This window comes from Girardinichthys multiradiatus, chromosome 18, assembly GCF_021462225.1.
Source record: "Girardinichthys multiradiatus isolate DD_20200921_A chromosome 18, DD_fGirMul_XY1, whole genome shotgun sequence".
NCBI lineage: Eukaryota > Metazoa > Chordata > Actinopteri > Cyprinodontiformes > Goodeidae > Girardinichthys > Girardinichthys multiradiatus.
In genome coordinates this window covers 39,827,156-39,849,331 of record NC_061810.1, presented here as the reverse complement: position 1 = coordinate 39,849,331, position 22,176 = coordinate 39,827,156, and the positions used below count along the sequence as shown (strand labels likewise).

General features: G+C 40.7%; 1 protein-coding gene across 1 annotated transcript in view; it reads right to left on the bottom strand.

Annotated features, from left to right (window-relative positions):
* Window positions 1–22,176, bottom strand: part of schip1 (schwannomin interacting protein 1) — a 419,733-nt gene that overhangs the window by 386,362 nt on the left and 11,195 nt on the right. The window contains exons 3-5 of the mRNA XM_047391638.1: window positions 11,303–11,370; window positions 10,986–11,054; window positions 8,237–8,378 (exon numbers count right to left, since the gene is read on the bottom strand). Of these exons, the coding sequence (XP_047247594.1) occupies window positions 8,237–8,378; window positions 10,986–11,054; window positions 11,303–11,370 (279 nt within the window). The remainder of the gene's footprint in view (window positions 1–8,236; window positions 8,379–10,985; window positions 11,055–11,302; window positions 11,371–22,176) is intronic.

Sequence of the window (22,176 nt, the reverse complement as noted above, 5' to 3'; positions counted from 1 at the left end):
GTAAGCTTTCATGCATGCTGGTGTATGCACCCATACAGTCCTTATAGAAAATAATGTCTTTGTTTGAAATAATAGCTGTCGGCTGCCCTGAAGGAATTACTACAACTCCTAGGTATCATGATCCACTTACAGCAATATTGCAAGCTTTAACTAAACTAATTTGTTTTGTGCAAAAAATGCAATCTACAGAAATCTCATCTTCATTCTAACAATTTTTTGACTGCAGGTATTTTGTTGAGCTTCTATATATAAAACACAATGCTTACAGCCACTAAAAGGCTTAAAGGCATACAAATATAAGCCTATATTTCGTTTACCTGAAGGTTGCACATCAATAACATCACAATAACGGCAAACTGCGGAGGATTAGCAGAAAAATATCACATTATTCAGCATCAAAAGACACGATTAAGATTGCTTTGGCATTTAGAAAAACATTGATAAAGGTCTCTATATCTTAACTACATTTATAAAGTGGAATACCTTGAAGACATTTACAAAAAAAAGCCTTTATAATGCAAGAAAGTTCTGCATGTGTGATTTATAACATATTTGGACAGTACTGCATCCAAATATACTAAAAAGACATAAAACAACCTAATATTAATATATATTAATACAATATTAAGCATGTGGCTTTTCATATTATAGACTATGTTTAAAAGGTAAATGGGCAATAGGCTATATAGGTGTACCAACACATAATTAGACAAATGTAGGAAAGATTTTTGCTTATCAGTTTTCAATAAACGTTTCTGAGCTGTTATGATTTTTACCATTAAAAATATCCACTATACGGATTACTATAAAAATATTGTGTTGCTATTGTGTTGTTATCATACCATGAGGATCTCATTCCGGCCTATTTCCCACTTAGGGGAGTTTTAGAAAATAGGTATGTGTAATTAAATACTGATCAAAATGTTTATAAATAATTATAAAGAAGCTTTATATATATATAAAAAAAGGTTTAAGCTACAAAATGTACAGAGAAATCGACTTTTGACTTAAATAGTCCAATTTTTTATTTAGTTAGCCCTTACTGGTGATCGTCGGGCCAAAATAATAAATGCAATATTTTTCTGTTCATTAATCATTAAAGGGACCATATGTGAGCTTTACCGCTTCGAGCTGAAAACACATTCTTCTGTGTGGATGATGTCATTGAGGGAAGAGGATTCAAAGTTGGATATTATCAGTATTAGCACGCTTTCAAAAACGAAGATGAAGCAAAGAGATGTAGGAAGCTCTTTAGAGGCAAACTGTATTTTCTATGACCTGTCCAGATCTACCCACATATGTCCAGACATGTAAGTGGTAAATTTTGGCTGCTGAAGAGTGAGAGAGAGAGCAAGACTTTCAACAGATAACAGGAAGGCTAAACAGAATACAGCAAAGTTACTTTGTCTTATCCTTTTGAGTCCTTAAACAGTGGAAAACTTAGATTTGAAAAATGTGGCAGGATTTTGAAAATATTGCATCTTCTTCAGGGAATACTCGTGGATGAGTAAATAAATGCTGCTTCCATATCTTCTTTTATTATAGTGCCTAAAAAATGTCATTGGCCAAAATCAATATCGGTAGGTCAAAGCTATCAGGTCCCATAATGTTGATTGTTGCATCCCTAGTTTGGGTGACTAAAGACCAGACAAAAAATGTTAGAATTTATGTTAAAAGCTTATGTTTTTATAAAGTGTATCATGGCAACAAGAACCCATCAAGAAATTGTTCTCAATAAAGGCAAAACGCAGCAAAAGTATTCATAAAATTGAAGCTGATAAGAAATCCTTGAAAAAGAACAGGGGGAGAAATGATAGTCTGATGTCAGCTTTTGTAATTTTGCTGTTTAGATAATATTATGGAGTTGATATTGATTTATACATGATGGGTAGTAACTTTACTATGCACAACTCCATCTCTGTTTACTCACCAGGGCTGAATATTATTTCAGAGTTTAAATTTTGCACAGGCAGTCAAATTTAACTTATGTGATGGATACAAATGTGAGTGTTACTGTCTCTCAGCAAGCCAGCTGTGCTCAGGCCTGTTTTGACACTAAACAAGCTAATAGGCAAATGTCATGGCTATTAAATGAGTTAAGCCCGATCGATGTCAACTCCTCAGCAGAGGTGTATAAATTCATTTGAAACTAGACACCGACCGACACCAATAAAACATTTGTTAGCGTTCGCCTGTAAATATGGAGGAGGGGGGAGACGTGGTGTGTTTGTGTGAGCTTGTGTGCCTCTCCATGGATGAAGCAGTGGGAGGGGAAAGGAGGGAATGACATGAAGTGAGAGTGAGAAAAAGGGATTAAAGTTGGAGTAGCAGTGGCAGCATGGATGAAGCCCTCTCTTTGCTTTGTGAAATTCTTGGTGGTGAAAGATGCGAGAATGATCTCCCACGCAGCCTGCAGAAACGCTTACACTAACACTTTCGCCTTGCCCGGGCCTCAGAAAGTAAGGGAAAAAAATGCAAACAAGTTGTAGAGATAGCAGCAGATCAATGTCTACAAAACATTTTGTAAACAGCAATGGACACAAACTTCCTGCAACCTAAGCATAGATACTTTTATGTATCTGTTTGAATTTTTTAGTAGAAATTATTTCATTCTCATTCTCCTTTCAACGCGGTAGCTTTGATCCTTGGCTTGTGGCTCTGAATAAAACTAACCAAAACATCCCACAGGGCCACACTCGGCTGTAAATCACATAGATCCACAGCAGCACCCGTCAGCACTTACATGGATGCTCCTATGTAAATGCATGCTTAAAGACCTCTAAATATTCAAATCACTCTACGGAAGAGCCTATTCAAAGCTAAATGAAGAGCAAAGGAGGCAAGCTGCCTAACAATAATGTACATGTGTGATCATGAAAAAGTAGTCACGGTGAAATCCACCAAGCACCACTTCTTCAATTATTCATCATCTGTTTAAAGGCTACGATACTTGCAAGGTTCAAGACCTCATCTGCATTCAATATTGCAGCAAAGAAGTCTCAGTTAGGTAACTCTCTGAGATGTTAATTACAAATTTTCAAAGAAAAAAGTTTTTTTCTGAGCTTACAGGGTTCTTCTTAGAAACCAGGCTGTATTCTGACATGGCATATAATGGATACTTTCTATGGACTTACTGCCACTAAAGTACTCTCACTATCCGGGAAAAAAACAATAAAAATTACTTTTTATATGTTTAATAAGGTTTACGAATAAGTTTCCTCATAATACAGGCCTTTTCCTGAAAGTACCCTATAAGCTCCAGAACATACCCTGTACGTTTTGAAATTTCCAGAGAATAACGTGCAAGTTCTGAATAACTAACCTTGCAGACAGTAACCTTAAAGTTTTTTGTACCAGGGTCCAATTTATCTCCTACTACTCTATATGTTCCGGAAAGTAAACAGAAATGTCTGAAAATAAAACTTGTAAGTTCTGGGTAAGTATCTTGTAAACTCTGAACAGTGTGCTGAAGGTTGTGGAAAATAACCTGTAATTTGCAAGAAGTACATTGTTACAAATCACCTCATAATACATCTTAGTCCTTGAAAATATCCTGTAAGCCCCAGGAACTACCTTGTAAGTTCTGGAGAAATTGACTGTATGTTTTTGATAACTGTTTTATCATTTCTGAATGTCACCTTATAAGTTGTAGAAAGTAACCTGCACATTTCAGAAAGTATAAGGTTACAAGTCCCTTTATAATACAGGATGGTTCTTAAAAGTACCCTGTAAGTTCTGAAACCTAAATTGAAGGTTTCAAAAAATACCCTGTAAATTCTGGGAGAGTAACATTTAAGTTGTGGACAAATACAAGGAAACTTAACCGGAAATGAATAATGGAAGTGACCAGCATAACTTAAAAAAATACAGAAAAATAATCACAACCATCCAGAAAGACAATGTTAGACAACATGCTGTTAATACTGAAAGGCTTACCTCATAATACTGCCTTGTCTTTAAAAAGTACCCTACAAGTTTAATCATAGTGTATTCTGTATTATGGATTGGAATAACTTTTTAATAATCTGTTCCATATTTTAATCTTTAATCTAGGTTTGATAAGTAATTTTAGTATATCGTGTCAGAATATTAAAATCAAATTGAATGTTGGTTAGTTCATTTTACCAGTAAAAATACGTTTTTCAAATTCTTTCTTCCTCTCACTATTTCTTTTTAACAAAACAAATTTACCAACACAGCAGCCAAAGGTCTGCCAACATAAAGCAGCAGTATCTTTGCAACAATCAAAACTATTGATTTACTATCAACAACCCGGGTATGGCCAGGGAAGGAAAGGGAAGGGTCGAGGCCCGTAGTGCATAAATATTACATTTGGTTGTAGTTTTGCCGCAGACAATCATTTCCGGACACGCAGCTGCAATGTCAGACTGACACTGATGCAAACAGTTGAATTTCTGAGTATAAATCAAATAATGTTTTCCAATGTAAGATGAAGAGTGTGTGCTGCAGTATCTCCAAGCATGTGTGTGCATGCGTGCGTGCCTGTGTGTGTGTGTGTGTGTTCAATATCGGAGCTCCATAAAATATGTATGAAGTATGTTTGAACCTTTCTCGTTCCCCTACAGGGCAGTGGCAAGGTCCTTCAAACCCACATGAGCTAACATGAGCACCAACACTCAGAAAGATATAATGTGGCACCCTGGCCTTACACTGATTAATGTCTGTCCTTCAGAGCCTAAACTGCCACAGCAGAGGGGGATAAAGTATCAAAGAGGACAGACGAAGTGAACAAGACAGTGGATTACCGTGTGATAGACAGAGGGCGGAAGTAAGGAAAAAGTAAAGAGTGTGTGTAAAAGGCGTGATGCAATGGGCCAGAAAGGGTAAAGGCGCTGTTTGTAAGACCAGCAATGTGTTTCTACTGCTCCTTCTAAAATCCATAACATTTCTGAGTGAAAAGTTGCTTGAATGATTAATATTGATCTCAACAAATATGAACAGAAACTTACAAGCACCAAAGGATAATAAAGTATGTGTTAAAGTAAACATGCTTTTATATATTTTTTTCTGCATGAAAGGATTATAATCAGGTCAAACATCACAAAAAACCCATAACTCTAGCACAACTGCAATTATAATAAGCAATTACATAAAAAGAGAAAATGCAAGAAGAGTTGTGAGGTAAAATAAATGTTATATGTCCATAATCAAAGTAAACGCATCATTTCTCAAACATTGTGGACATTCACTGCTGCCAACAATGCGGTATCTGTGATGCTAAATGATGATTTGATTGCTGATAAAAAATAACAAACTTTAACAAGAGTATAATGAATTCTGAACTGTACAACCATAAACAATCCTCTAAAATTCCTGGCAAGCTATAAGGGATGGTAAGCAATTCAAATAAAGCCCAGTACAGTAAGTAGGACCAATATGATCCCAAAATACAAGAATTGCTTTAACTCAACTTGACTAAAAAAGCTTCTGGCTTTCAGAAGACAATCCAAAATGTTGCTCTTACAAGGGTCGGATTTATTTATTATAACTGCTTTATGCTGTGTTTGTTTGCTTTTAGCCCCCTTCTGTATATTGCTACCACTTGGATACATTGTAGTCGGATTTTTGTAGAAAATGGATTATTTAATCGTTGTACACCCAAAACATAAAAAGGGTCTTAAAGGTTTACGCTATTTAAACAAAAGACCTTAATTTTTTGGATTGGCTATTTTGTGTCTTCTTGGTCTAGATTTTTTTGTGAAATCCCAACAACAAGAATGGCATATGGGTCACTCTTCGAAAACACTTGTTTTATTTATGCTATGAGGTGAAGGTTGGTGGATGTAGTTCTATTTACAGTGAAAGTACAATGAAGGAAAAAAAACACAGTTAATACAAGATGAAGACTGTTTTGTATTGCCATTTCAATAGGATCTTAATATATTTCCATATTTTTTGTAGGCCTCCTATCAGTGGAATTTTCACCTTACAAATGAAAAATTCAATGGAAAAACCAGTTTGTACCATACTTCAATTGTGATCGTAAGCCACACCGAATCATTTCCAGAGGCTACAAATGGCCTCCAAGCTATACTTTTGACACTTCTGGTTCAGGGAATTATTTGTGAGCTCTTTTAAAAAGGCAGAAACTCTAAAACATGTTGTTTTGTTCACTTCAGCGATTTGAGTGCCTTGTTGCTGAAAAGCTCTAAATAAATAAACTTGACTTGACTAAAAGGAAAATTAATTATATTTCTACCCTCACTTTTATGTTAAATTTTTAATTCATTTTAGTGGCACAGTCAAATGATTTTTAAATACTGCACTGAGATCGATGTTTAACTGCTTCATAAGTGGGTACTTAACTTTTCTGTGCCATCACCATCTCGTCATACGTTTTTCATATTAAAGATTCAACTAAACATCTGGGAATTAAATTTCAGTGCTCTAGAAATATCCCTAACCGGTTAGAAAATTTTAACCTAGATGAATCAAAAAGCAACTGATTTCATGTTCAGTCAGTCAGTCAGTCATTTTCTACCACTTATTCCATAGTGGGTCACGGGGGAGCCTATCTCCAGCAGTCTATGGGCGAGAGGCAGGGTACACCCTGGACAGGTCGCCAGTCCATCGCAGGGCAACACACAAACAACTACGCACACACTCATTCATACACCTAAGGGAAATTTAGCGTTACCAATTAACCTAACAGGCATGTCTTTGGACTGTGGGAGGAAGCCGGAGTACCCGGTGAGAACCCCCGCATGCACGGGGAGAACATGCAAACTCCATGCAGAAAGACCCCAGGCTGGGAATCAAACCCAGGAGCTTCTTGCTGCAAGGCAACAGTGCTACCAACTGCGCCACCATGCAGCCTGATTTCATGTTCAGTTTTAAGCAATTAACATACTGAAATGAGTAAAATGTCTGCAAGTAGCATGAAATTAATTACCATTTTTAATGGGACATTGTTGCAACATTTGAGTTGCAATCGCATTGAGTTTGTTGCAGTGGTGCAACATGTAAAGCATTCATGGGCATGTGAGAACTGGGGTGGTCATGTGGAGAAGATATTCCACAAGCGCCAAACAAATCCCTTAAAGGCTGGTTTGTGTTGTGCTAAATTGGGTTTGCAACAGCGTTAAATGCACAAGAGGTCAACAAGGTAGTGTTATTCATCAAAGGCCTCATGTCTTCCAATGCCATTGTAATAAAAAGCAGATACACAGTTTCCGAACAAGCAAGCGCCTATTAGGGCTGGTCAACATCTTTGAATCTCTTATTGTACAGTGTTGTGTTTGTGGTGTTGAGGGATCCATTATCACCAGAACAAACCTCTTACAACTAGAACAAAAAAAACAATAACCTGATGGCAGAATATGTTCATAGACATTCACACACCAGGACTCATCAGGACATAAACTCAGCAACGCACCTTAAAAAGAAAGTGGGTAAGAAAATCCAACCCACACAGATGCTGCTGAGCATGGAGACATGACATCATATTTTTCTGTGCTGAGCATCTGCAAAGAGCGTTGGCAGGTGTGCGCAGGCAGCTTGTGTGTCTCCGTGTGATTACTATACTGTGAGAGCAGACCCACACTGGGGAAGCAGCAGAGTTTATGTGTGTGTGCTTTTGTGTATGTCTGAGTTTGTCACTTAGAACTTGAGGCGATCTAAAGGAATCTTTTTCACATATCAATATCCATCCCCTTATCTCTGCCCCTGCTTCTCCAGCTCTGCTTTCTTTGTTATTCTTCATTCCCCTCTCTCTCTCTCTCTCTCTATCTGCTAATTGTACCGTTGTTCTGTTTTCTGGCTTTTGTTTGGCTGCCATGCCCTGTGAGCACTGTTTAATTCTACCCCTCGTGCTGCCTTAAGATAACAAAGGGGTAAAGAGCTGGTGGCGGGGTGAGGCACTTCATTAATCAATCAATCAGCTTTGAAAATTCACCTAATTAACGGCTAATTACAGATCCGGGCACAGTGCCAGCTGGCCTCCCATCCACCTTCACCAGTACAACCCCTGTGGCCCCCCAAATGACAGTGGAGGAAAACAGCCCTCCCTAAATCCCTCCTGTTTTCTCCCTTCCTTATTAGTCTTTTTATTCATGCTTATGCTGTCCATTTGTTTTTTTCATGCTCCACAGAAACAGCAGATGAGAGATGATAATTCAAACAGCACAGCGGATAAGATGCCTGCGTCTCTCACCGCCGACTGACTTTCATCGCACAACATATGCTGGCCTGTTTGTTTCTCTTTTTGCAGTCTTACCGGGAAAATATCTGAAGTCATCACAGGGTTGTGGAGGCTCTCTGAGGTCCTGTTCTCTTCCCATTTATGTCTGGTGGGGTTCTTGTCTTGGACCTCTAGGCTCAGTTTACGGGACATACTAGCTCGCCAGGCCCGCTGGATGCTACAAACATACAATTAAAGTTTTAATGACATCTGGGATTTAAACTCTAAGGTCACCTTAATTCTAAAATAAAACTACAGATTTACAGTACCATGTTCCTGAGATACATCACTGCCTATGAACACAGTGCTTTGCATATATCTTCATAGCCTTTGGTCTTTTCTGATTTTTAACACATTTTCAACCTGTTTTCTTCTTTCTTCAAAGTGTTTATTGTGGATTTTATGTGACAGACACAAAGCAATGCATGATTTTAAAGTGATAGGAAAATAATACATGGATTTCATTTTTTGTTTTGTTTTTATCTTCTATTACATAAATAAACATATGGGATTCTGTGCTACTGAAAGCTATTTGTGCACAAACCATCACACTGCCTCCATGTGTTTTACATGTGCAGTTACATGCTTTGAACTGTTTGCTAATCTAGTTTCTTTCTGTCTTGTTACTCTGCCTACATTTGAAATGGTTGGAAAAACCTTCTGAAGGCCCTTCGGAAGATGGACTGATATTAGAGCACTGGTCAATCATATGATCAGAGCAAATGATTAACCACTGAATCAGCTCTTCATGTAATTCTGTAGAAAGGTTTATAAAAGCCTGTACAAAATCTTGAGTGGAGAAAATATGACTAAAAACCCAATAAAGACATTTGTTTGACTGCAAGAAACAAAACATCTGCCCTCATCATATATTCAAGAATACCTTAATGTATAAATGTGTATAAAATATGTATCCGCACATATATAAATAACATTCCAACAGAATTACTGAGAAAAACATCATAAAACAAAAAGAAGTCATCATAAAACAAAAAGCTACAGAACATTTTAGCGCAAACTGAGTGCTAAAAAGTCCATTGGTGCATCACCGGTCAAATTATAAAATATCAGAATGGTAATGGGAGAAAAATAATTTTGCAGACCAACAATGTAAAAAGAATAACTCATAAAATAAGTGCATCTTGTAATATAGTTATAAAAACTCTGCAGCTATAAACGTTGTGTTGTCTCTATTTTCTACTTTTCGTAAAAGGTACACCTAGCCCAGGGCTTCTGTGTTTAGATACGCTTCTTTCACGGGCAAAGACTTCGACTGAGCTATTTGTGACAATAACTCTGTGCTCTCTGTGTTTTCCCTCTCCCATTGAAAATACTCCATAAAATTGAATATGCTGTAGTGGTTAGGTACAAAGACTTTATTGACAATATGTGGAAAAGAAATTGCCCAAGGCACTGTTAAAAGCTTACTAGAAAATCAGGCTCCTTGAAAGCAAAGTATTGTCACAAATTGTGTTGGCGGACGAGCTAAACACAGACAGGAGGCAAGTTAAACCTTGAGGAGAGTAAAGATTTAGTTAAAACACAGAACATGAAACTTACATAGAAGAATCAAAGACAGCAAATGCATCCAAAACATGGACCAAGAGTGGGACCAATATATGAATTAATAAGAGAACCAAACAATGAGTGCATGAAAGAAAGAGCCCATATACTGGGTGAGTGAAATTAACCAACTAAGCTGCAGTTGTGGCGAACAATGAAGTGAGACCCTGAGGTGTACTGACCAGAAATGACACAGAAACACTTATAAACTACAAGTGAACACAGGAGAAAATCACTGAATAAGATAAGAACAGGAAAACAGAGATGAGACAAATAATTACAAGACACAACAGGAGTAAACGCAGGAACCGACTAATTGTAAAATAAACATAAAAATTAGGTTGAGGTAAATAATGTTTTTTAAAGTTAATTCTCAAAGTGAATGTCTAATTTACTTATGTACATTTTCTGTCTAACTCTTCCTCAAAAAATCTTTATGTCGATATTTTTTTGGGTATTTTTGTTATTCATAAACTTTTGTTTTTTGACCTGGCTCACACACTTCCTTGACCTCTCTCCATCTGTCACGCCTTGGTTCGCAACCTCTACAAAGGGTTCTCGCTCCATCTATCACTTTCTAGTCTCTTTCATCCATTTAGTCCCCCTAATGCTGAGGTTCACGATGGAGCGCAGGATCAATTACCTGATGGAGAAACACTTTCACCTCCAGTGGAGCAGAGAGACAGCTGAACTGAATGAAACAAATTAATTTAAGCCATAACTCCCTAGCTCCAAAACCAATACCTTTCCAACTGTCTTCGTCCAGCCCCATTTTCTACGCTGTTGCTCCCTTCTTGCCCTTCATTCTCCCCCTCTTCAGCCTTTTTTTCTGAGAGTTTCTCCAAGCTTATTTTTCCTCGGTGTGTCTCACCTTTTTTCACCCCATTTCTGTCACCTCTACACAGAAAAAGGTTTTTCGTCTCCATCCTTTACTTTCAAGAAAGTGAAAGCCCAAGGCAAGAGCCATGCTGTTGTACCTATTATGCTGTTTTTCCATGTTTAGGTAAAACCACATTAGTTTGAAGTGTCTAAGGGTTCATGCACTCAACATTACACTATGATCCCGGAATTCAAAAACCTAATTACTGCAAAGATTGCATTAAAGTCACACATAGCTTGATTTCTGGTGCAAAGCCATACATGGAGCTTGTAAGGGCAGAAGTAATGTGGGTGTGAGTCTGATAGTGTGAAATTAAAATTTTAAGTCACAGGTCATACTCACATGGTAGCCTTTATCTCCAAGTGCTGCTGCTGTTCTCGGTGAAACAAGCTTTTGTTATCCTCTTCGCCTCTACATGTTTCAAAATGACAAAACGAGACATTTGTCAACACAGCACATGCTCATCTATTTAAAGCAAGCTTATAGCTTTTAAAACATACAGTACTTCTTAAGGTTTGTGAGTTTTATTTTACTCCTCAGTGTAAAAGACAGTTCTGTTGAAACAAAATAAAAGTTCTGTTTGGTAGAAATTTGTCTTACATCCTCATTCCATGGACTCAATGTTTCAGAGGTAAAATTAAGGCACTTCAGCATCTTACCTCTCAATCTTCTGAAGTGCTGGGCCTCCACTGTGGCTGCAGCAGCGATGATAGCTCTTCACTTCGTCCTGTGCAGCAAAAGTACAGTGAAGTTTCAGATCTCCACACCAATGCTGTGGCAAAGCATGGAGCTCTAATGTGACGGTATAGTTATGATTGCGTTGTGAATGTGTAACGGCAAATGTGTGGCATAATTTTAACTGAATTGCAATAAACAAACTTTCTTTAAGTTTTAAACTGATTATGATTTAAAAAGAATAGAAACATTGTCATTTTATTTTGAACTTACCTTTATCAGGCAAAACATTATGACTCTGCAGCTATGTAGGCTGTTATGTGACAAAATGCAGTGCACTGTGTACTGTGGCACTTTCAACTTCTTACAGCAACATAACCCACTCCATCACTGTTCTGTCCTTGAACCGATTTCGATATATTCTGATCACTGTAGACAGGCAAAACCCATAAGAACTCTTGTCAATCTCACTCAAATCCTTGCACTTCCCCAGCTTTCCTGCTTCTAACATCAGATTTGATGACACCATGTTCACTTGCTGCTTAATATGACTCACTCATTAACAGGTGCCATGATCAAGATATAATCATTTTTCTGTTTCACCTGGTCATATCATTATGCCTCATCACTATATATCTGGATATGAACAAAATTAAATGAACGGATAAAAAATAGCAAACTCAAATTCCTCCAGTTTTAAAAATATGTCATGTACTGGCCTTTGTAAATTTATTGTGGACTGACATGGATTTGGGCTCCATCATTCATGGTAGCTTAAAAGTAGAAAACAAAGCTCTGTTGAACTTGCTTTTTGCTTTGCAATAAAAAGTTAGAAATAAGCACAAGAAATGAGTAACTTAGAACTTGCCTTTACTTTCTTTAATGGATCACTATCTGACTAGTTATTCTGACTTATCTTATTAACGCTACCTTGACAATAAATGGTCTCTAAAAGAGGCGGTATGCCCCGAATAGCCAGCCAAGGTATAAATATTCATGGTAAAGATTTTTTTTTTTTATGATAAATTGAAGTACAGGGGTTGGACAATGAAACTGAAACACCTGGTTTTAGACCACAATAATTTATTAGTATGGTGTAGGGCCTCCTTTTGCGGCCAATACAGCGTCAATTCGTCTTGGAAATGACATATTCAAGTCCTGCACAGTGTTCAGAGGGATTTTAAGCCATTCTTCTTGCAGGATAGTGGCCAGGTCACTACGTGATACTGGTGGAGGAAAACGTTTCCTGACTCGCTCCTCCAAAACACCCCAAAGTGGCTCAATAATATTTAGATCTGGTGACTGTGCAGGCCATGGGAGATGTTCAACTTCACTTTCATGTTCATCAAACCAATCTTTCATCAGTCTTGCTGTGTGTATTGATGCATTGTCATCCTGATACACGGCACCGCCTTCAGGATACAATGTTTGAACCATTGGATGCACATGGTCCTCAAGAATGGTTCGGTAGTCCTTGGTAGTGACGTGCCCATCTAGCACAAGTATTGGGCCAAGGGAATGCCATGATATGGCAGCCCAAACCATCACTGATCCACCCCCATGCTTCACTCTGGGCATGTAACAGTCTGGATGGTACGCTTCTTTGGGTCTTCTCCACACCGTAACTCTCCCGGATGTGGGGAAAACAGTAAAGGTGGACTCATCAGAGAACAATACATGTTTCACATTGTCCACAGCCCAAGATTTGCGCTCCTTGCACCATTGAAACCGATGTTTGGCATTGGCATGAGTGACCAAAGGTTTGGCTATAGCAGCCCGGCCGTGTATATTGACCCTGTGGAGCTCCTGACGGACAGTTCTGGTGGAAACAGGAGAATTGAGGTACACATTTAATTCTGCTGTGATTTGGGCAGCCGTGGTTTTATGTTTTTTGGATACAATCCAGGTTAGCACCCGAACATCCCTTTCAGACAGCTCCCTCTTGCGTCCACAGTTAATCCTGTTGGATGTGGTTCGTCCTTCTTGGTGGTATGCTGACATTACCATGGATACCGTGGCTCTTAATACATCACAAAGACTTGCTGTCTTGGTCATAGATGCGCCAGCAAGACGTGCACCAACAATTTGTCCTCTTTTGAACTCTGGTATGTCACCCATAATGTTGTGTGCATTTCAATATTTTGAGCAAAACTGTGCTCTTACCCTGCTAATTGAACCTTCACACTCTGCTCTTACTGGTGCAATGTGCAATCAATGAAGACTGGCTACCAGGCTGGTCCAATTTATCCATGAAACCTCCCACACTAAAATGACAGGTGTTTCAGTTTCATTGTCCAACCCCTGTATGAGTGGTTTTAGGATAATAGTTAAAGACTGAAGGTGTGGGATCATCACAGGTCTGAGACTACAAAACTCAAGGCAAGTAAAAAAAACTGTTCCTGAATCTACAGTGTCTTGTGGAAGCATTTGTACCTCTTAAACTTCTCACTCACTTCCAGCTGGTGTAGGCTGCCATTTCCAAGGATGAACCCACTGTACAGTAGACTGGGTTATTTATTACCCTCACACTGTCACTGACTGTTAAAGAACATCTAGCAGCAGTTTGCAGCTAATAAACTGCAGGAGCTGGTGAAAACTGAAATACTATTGGAAGTGAGTGAATATACTTGTAATTGCCAGCTATATAGACAAGCAAAACTAGCCAAACGCAAATGATGTGGCTGAGAGTCTAAATAAACAACTGTGGGCCTATCAGCTTCAGCAGAAGAGAGTAGAGCAAGAATTATTTTTCAAGACAATTATAAATCAAACCCATAATGCCACAATATTTTCATAAGAATACCTCAATTAACAGGTTTAAATTCCAAGAATTTAAATACGCAGCAGACCCTGATGTTGACATACTTTCCTAAGATTACATATAAGTTACTGCAGGAAGTACAATTACACTTTCTTGGTCTTATCAACATTTAATAGGTCTAATTTATCATTTGGATTTTAAATTGCAGCCTTGGTAAATTCACAAACTAGAAAACAAATAGCATAATTTAGGTACTTAATGTTAGTACATATCACTGGGACACAATCCATTAAATAACCCTTTCTTTCATTTTTGTGTAGCAATGCATCTTGTCCAGACACCTTGTCTCTACTGCTTTAGTTTGACTGTTCTGCTGCTTCTGCACTCAGCCAGCAGACATTTGCTGCTGATGCATATGTACAGAAAGCCAATGAAGATTTGAGTTTAGATGGATCAACTATTGTAGGGATGCATGAACGAAAGACTGCATCCAGATAGTGGAGGAAGATGAGAAATACAGGTCAAATGATAATATAAGGGAGTAATTGGTCAGTGAAACCACAACTAATTAGCTTTATTTAAAGAATGACAAATGTAAAACGTGATTATGTCTGGTACTTTTATTTTACATGCAACTGCCTTTTTAAAGTATTTTGGATTTGATATAATACGGCTTTGGAGCAGCAGACTACATCTTTAACATTGGGGGGCTGTTGAGAGGGTCATGGGAGTTTGACTTTCCACTCCACATGTATGGAGAAGGCTTATAACAATGTCCCCTGACACATTTTGTGAGGGATGCTTCGGTCCTTGTATACTCTAAACAAGAGCTCCGTTCAAAGTTTCAGCATAAAGTCAAGTTTGTTGCCACTACTGGTTTAACTCCACCAGGCCTGCCTCTTGTCGCCAATTCTGTTTGTGGTGTTCTTGGATGAGACCTGGATGTGTAGTCCTCGAGAGGAGGGTGTCTGGTTTTGGAACCGAAAGGTCTCATTTTTGATTTTTACTGATGATGTGGATCTGTTGGCATCTTCAAGCAAAGACCTTTGTCATGTTCTGGAGCAGTTACCAGATGTCCAAAAGAATCAGCTACCCTTTGTCTGACGCCATGGTTCTCAGTCGTGAAGCTGGACTGCTCCTACGGGGTCGAGGGTCTGTCTCTGCATGAGGTGCTGTTTAAGTGTCTAAGTGTCTTCACAAGTGATGGAGGATGGAAAGGAAAATTGATAGAGGGTGTTGGACCACTTGTTTGCTGGGTATTGGACTATCTGCACATTGTTGGACGTTACTGTGCCTCTCCAATGGCATCGGCCATTTTTGTATCCAGGACAGCCGCTCCTCCATATCCCATCGAGCATTGCGACGGATATGACGAGCGTCCCAAGTCTGACGTCACAAGACACTATATAGGAACACACCCATTTTGAACACGCCGCCTTCTGCTAGAGACCGGACTAGCGACTGAAGTGCGCCACTTCAAGAGGAGAGCTCTTTGCAGAGTTCATTCATTCTCCCTCGTTGGACAACGAACAATTCCTCACTGAGGTTTCTGGAATGAGAAGGCCAGAAATTTCACTTTGCCGATCGAAGATGTGAGTTTAACACGTAACCAAAACCACGGAGTTTCAAGGAGACGCAACTTTCCCTCCTTGCTTGGTTCTAGTCGACTGCTGATGGTCAGATCCTATTTTTCCTTTTCGTCAAGAAGGCCAAAGGACGGGGACTGACCGCTTTCTTGGAGTTTAACTGAGGACGCGCAGCAACGCTTCAACCCTCCCCCCCCCCCCCCCCCCCCCCCCCTCTTTCCCTCTCACTCGCTGCCCCAGAAAGAAGCTTCACCAAGTAAAACCCATCTTGTATTTTAATCTTTTATTTCTTTATTAGAAGGCCTGGGCAGGGTCAGAGGTTGTAGAGCGATCAGAATCGCTAGTTAGAATCTCATGTGTTCTGAACGATGTCTGGAGCCGCTGTGCTCTTAGCTTTGTGCGTGTTTTACCATCTGAGAGTCAGCACAGGTGTGCAGTAAGACTGGACTGTTAAAATAACCTCATGGTGAAATTCTCCATTTTCCTTTGTCTTCAACCTCACTGCTTGCTCGCTTGCCACCAAAAGCTTTATAACTCTTTGTCTGCTCAGGAGTTGGGGGAAGTTTTATGACTCAGAATAACTGAGTTACAGTGGAGCTGCGCCCCCACTCTCCACTCGCCACCACACCCCTTTTTCATATTCTCATTCCTTCTTTTTGCCATAACTGCTGGTTGATTCAATACACCCCACTGCTATTTTCTTTATTTTTGCTTAGTTAGATGTGTTACCCTTGTTATGTAGACTCTTGCATGTTGAGTAGGTGAAGATTAATAAATATTCACATAGATAATGAACATTTTGTGTTCATTGTGTGCAAAAGTGATTTGTCAGTCAAGATAAGGTTAAAGTTCCACAGGTTTTGGCAGAAACGGTCGATTAAACAGTGACATTTCTGGTAATAGTTATTAATTATTACGGAGTATTTGACAGTTGTAATTGTCAAAGGCGTTGAGCCGCAATTACAACACCAGAAACATCTCTGATCTCGATTCATAAATGAGGATTTTGGTTAAGAAATTGATTTTGTCAAATTATGATTTTTAATTATAATTATTGATCAAGATTAATCAATCAATAATCATAACTCCCAACATACGGCGTTCCTTTGACGGGCCTTAAAAAGACAGACATCAAATCACGGTTGCACAGAATAAACAGTTGGGATCTCCGTTAACTAGACGTTTTATTGTGAGATTTTTGAGTTTCGCACAGAACGTTTGTGAATTAGGGGATATTTTGACTAGGTTGTGCTCAGTTCTACTGCAAAGGATAATATTATCTTTGAGAGGTGTTTGTTGTGGATGCAAGGTGAAAGTTGGTTTAACTTGTGGAAAGTTAAAGTTAATTTCCAGCCGGCCAGCCCTGCTGCATTCAGCGGCAGAAAACCAGCGCTGATAAGCAGCAGACCTGCCCCAGTGTCCGCTGGGCGTAATTACAGTTGTGGCCAACATTCTCCCAGTAAGGTAGAGAACAACACCTACATCTGGTGGCCAGTTAATAAATTACAGTTGCAGCTGGATTTTCCCAAACCGCAGACCTGCACTCACTACCATCTGGTGGTCACTAGTGAGAAGTGCATTTCCTACTTTTATTTTATTTTTTTTATTATTTTTTATTATTTTTTATTATCATTAACACAGGCAGATAATTCCATCACCTATGATCAAAAGGGCATAACTTAAAGTTGAAAGTTGAAGTTACAGATCATTCATTACCACTTTTGGATAAAATTTAAGCATTTTTGCTGGGTTTTATTGTGTGAAGCATGTTTTGATCTGACTCATAAAACTAACTTAGTTGTCTAACAGGAAGGTAGGGGGTTCATATTAGAGAACACTAACATTTATTTGAAGCTAAGAACAGCATTGAATGTTTAGTTTCGGTTCCCAATTTTAAAATTTTATTTTTGAATTTGGTTTTGGGTTATTTCAAAATTATTTATCTTCCTCTTTCTTCCCCTTTTTGTGTGTTTGCTTGATTACTCCCATTAAAGCATAGACTTGGGTAAGCCACAGTTTGAACGGTCAAACCTGTGTGCCCATGTTAAGCAAACCCATACACCTGGAAGATACAGGTATGAATCAGACAGCTAACTGAACAGCTTAGCCTGTTGTGTGCGGCTAATTAATTTTAGCAATCCTTTAATCACTGAACAGCCTAGCCTGTTGCATTGCTGCTAATTTTTTTTAGTGGTGGTTCATAGATAAACAGTTTTGTGTGTTTGCATTGTGCATTATGGGCCAAAGATGGAGGGAACATCCCAGACTGCAGCTGGAGATGTGTGTATGGTGGAGGACCCCATAGGAATGCAGGCACAAGAGGTGATTGGGTCATTGATTCTGTTGTCCCCCGAGGAGCGTAAAGGCCTCAATGAGTATGGCATTGAGCAATGTGAAGCCAGGATTCAGGAGTTGCTCCAAGTAATTAAAAACCCACCAAAGGACAGACGGGTCTCAGATGTGTTAGGACAGCTCACTCTGTTATATCAGCGAAGGTTAATGTTGGAAATTGACCAGCGCGTTAAACTGCAGTTCGAGCTGAATGATACTTTGCAGACAGTGGATGTCCTTAGAGGTGAAATAACAGAGGTTGGAAATAGATTGGAAGCAATAGAGGGTAGCCATGCCACCCCTCCCCCCCTGGAAGAATGGGGGGACGAACCGAGGCTCACCTCACAGGTTGAAACCTTTGGAGGTGAGCCACACCTGCGAAACACTGAGAGAACCTGCAGGTCAGATCTGGAGGATGTAGAAGCTGCTCTCCAGAGATTACCTTTCCAGGCTCATAAAGTTCCCCATACATCCACCGAGGCAAGAACAGGTGTAAGTAGTCAGAATAGGTTCAGTGGTGCGGTGCCCCACCCCACTGCAATCAGCAGCCATGAACGGTACCTAGCTGGGGACCCAGCTGTGTAAATAGTTCACGGTTCAGATGCGAGCAGCCGTCAAACGTGACTCGCAGTACGGTCCTCTACGATCCCTCACCTCCGCCAAGGCGACAAGAGAGCCGCCCCTGGGATTCAGGTGGTTCCTACCGCCCTCAACCGGTGCCCAGGACCCGAGTCCGGGAAGCACAGGGCCCACCGTTGTACTGGGAGCAGCCTCCACTGCCTCCTCCGAGGATAAGGCGTGATGCACTGATACCCCCTGAGTGCAGCCGGAGTGAACTCTCCGATGATGACTCAGATGGGCCGGGACCAATCCCTGAGAGTGGATTGTGCACCCCCTAGCTTAAGTCTCTGGCCAAAGACATAGAGCGTTTCGACCCTAATAATGCAGAATCAAACATTGATGATTATCTTAGGGAAGTTGAATGCTGTCTTCTAGATTTGTACTGCCCATCAGCACGGGAAAAACTGAAGCTCATCTGGAAGACAACATCCAGGAGCGTCCATGTTTTCATGGAGAGCCTGACACCTGCAGTCCGAGACCGTTATTCAACCCTTTGCGAAGCTTTAAGGGAAGAATATTCTGTGTACACGGACCGGGCCTCCGCCACACTTGGTGCTTTCACTATCCAGCAGAAGAAAAGCGAAGCACCCAGGGAGTATTACCGGCGCTTGAGAACCATTTACTTCCAAGGACGCAATGCTCCCAGCATTGAGGAGGAACACGCTTTTAAATCCCTGTTCCTCCACAACCTTCATGAAAGTGTGCGATACGATGTTACTATGTATTGCAGAACCAAGGCCATGAGCATGCAAGAGATCCGCAAATATGCTCAGATGGCGTGGGAAACACGTGCTCGCCTGACCAAGGGATCGGAGAGCGAGGCTAAGGTTTTACAAGTCCAGACTGAAAGAACCAGCCTTGCGTTAGAAGGTCAGGAAATGCCTTCAACCAGAACCCATGTGAAGAAGAGGTTCAGGGAACAACGTAGGTTTGGTCAGCTGGACGGGGGGGGTGGTACTGAATACCAACCACAGTCAAAGTTGCCGGACCACTTCCGGTCGAACAGACGACCTGACCATCACATGAAGCCTAAAGGTAAACCTGATGGAAAAGGGTGGAACCGACATGCAGAAGGGATTATGGGGAAAGAGTTGGAGGAGGCCTTACGTAAGATGGTGACAGAAGCGGTGCGTCAGGCCACCACGCCCCCACAACCCTTGAAACAGGAAGCCGACTGTCCAGTTAAACCAGACCCAAACTTCCCGTCAGCATGACTAGGCGTGGACCCAGTCTCCACAGCCATCAGAGTCTACCCGATCAGATGGGGAGACAAACCTGGGATACTCCAAGTACCCCTTGGACCTCCCCAGGAGAAACACCACAAACCATCTTTCCAAGGTTCTCAGGTAAACTGAACCAAAATGGACATGCACGTCGTCTACACTGTCTGATCATGATAGGAGGACGTTTCCCACTGAGTTTCTATTTTAAAATAGGATCAGAGATCAACCTGATGCGCCCAATCATGTTTGATGAGGTGAGTAGAGCCATGCTCTCCTTCAATGAACCATTTCAGGCCGACGCTTGTGATGTAAGCATCACGAGCCGCACCCAAAACCGATCATGCATCACAAGTTGGGTGGAGCTGGACATCACACTCGAAGACATGGCTCTGTTGCACCCCAGCTATATGTGCACATTAAACAAAGAGCTTTTTCTTGGTGGCCAGGACCTGCTGGACAGGCTGGCCCCACTCATTGACTGCCACCAGAACCAACTCTGGGTCCAGGCGGAGGTGCAAAACCCACTGGGTTTAAGCAGCAAACCACTCTTTGTGGCCCACCAGATCACCAGCTTAGAGGAGCCCGAAGAACCTCTCAGGCCCTCATCAGAGCCGGTCATGTGCACCTCTGAGACACAGCTGCACCCAGCCATCCAGGAAACTCCTGCCAGATGCAGTCATGCATTGCTTGGCTCTTTAAAGAACCCAGGTGTGGACACTTACAACCCCAAAGTGGTGGAAGGTGTACACCTGGAAACCATGTTCATACCAGAAGTGCTACTAGCATTCTGGCTGGGACATCCATCAACCATTAGAGAGCTGTATGACCATTTGTGCCAAAAAGACCCCCTTGTAACTGAGGCACAACACAGCCACACGCTCCTTTTAGCAGATGGGCTCTGCCCTCTCCTCAAGACAGCCAGTGTGCAGATTGGCATCAAACAGCTCTCCCATGCTGTGGACATTGTTCCAACAGACCAAAGGGGGGTCACGTTATCCTATGCCCATTACTCTCCTGTAGGGTGCCATAGGAGCTACAAAGCCACACTCCTCACTCTCCAACAGATGGCGCACTGGCCTCCAATGTCTTACGACACCCAGGTCTACATCAAAGGATGTTTAACCTGCTGCCAGTTTCAGTCATCCCAGCCAACCAGTCAACCTCCGCTTCAGCGAAGGGGGGTTACATTACCTTGGTTCCACCTTCAGACCAACTGGGTCGAACCAGATCCAAAAGTAACAGGAGGTAACAAATTCCTCCTAATGGTGACATGCAACTTCATTAAGTGGGTTGGATGCTTGTCAGAAAAGGTTGACACCATCATCCCAGCTGCTGCACTTTTGCTGAACCAGATGAAGTCCTACATCGAACTCTCCTCCCCAAGAACAGAGCTTGTCTCCATGTCCGGGAAAGGAGAGACTAGTGCGTAGGACTAGTTAAATAGGTGCATGTTTCATGAACTCACAAACATGCACTAATTTCTAACAACTTTCTTCAACAGAAACAGTTAAACATATAACTACCTTCTAGGACACAGTCTTAAACTGTAAGTTGGCACAATAATTTTCCATAACACTCTGCATGCACAGCAGACCTCACAAAAGTGATTAAGAATGATGTAATGGACACACATACTGCCAGAGATTTCATGCAAAATCTTATTAAAGGAGGTTGGTTCATCTGTAGACAGTCCCACCGAGGCACAGATACCCATTGGCCTAGTTCTGCTGAACGTAGTAGAGAAATCCTAAGTCCACCACAGCAGACACCTTGCAACCTCTACAAACACACCTGGCTTATAGCCTAGGTACTGCAATTCATTTATTCTTTTTCTCCCTCTTTTCACATCTAGATAGTTTAGAGACAGGAGTCATTAAAACCCATCATCATTCGGAAGAGCTAATGGTTTAAGCCTAAACCTGTTTCAAACATTCATTTTTTTTTTATTATTATACACCGCAAACCAGCAGGTTAAGCGTTTACAGGTCAAGATTGATTCCCTCACATTCATTCCCTCACGGTTCATAGCACCGCCTTTGCCAATGACACAGCCAGGTTCCAGTGCCTAATAGAAGTTGGACGAATAAGCTATGAACCATGATTTTGTTTTTGTTTTTATATATACATATATGTGTACGGTATCTTTTAGTGTTGTTTCATTTTGTCTCAGGGTTACCAAAGCTGATGACCAAGGAATGTAATGATGATATGAATGTATTGTCCTGTATTTTCTCATTGAACAACGTAAAAAGGTATGAGTTAGTCAGAGTTTAGTCCTGCCCAGGCTAACCTCTATCCTGCCCAGTTGTAGGTTTTGAGGAACACAGAGACAGTTT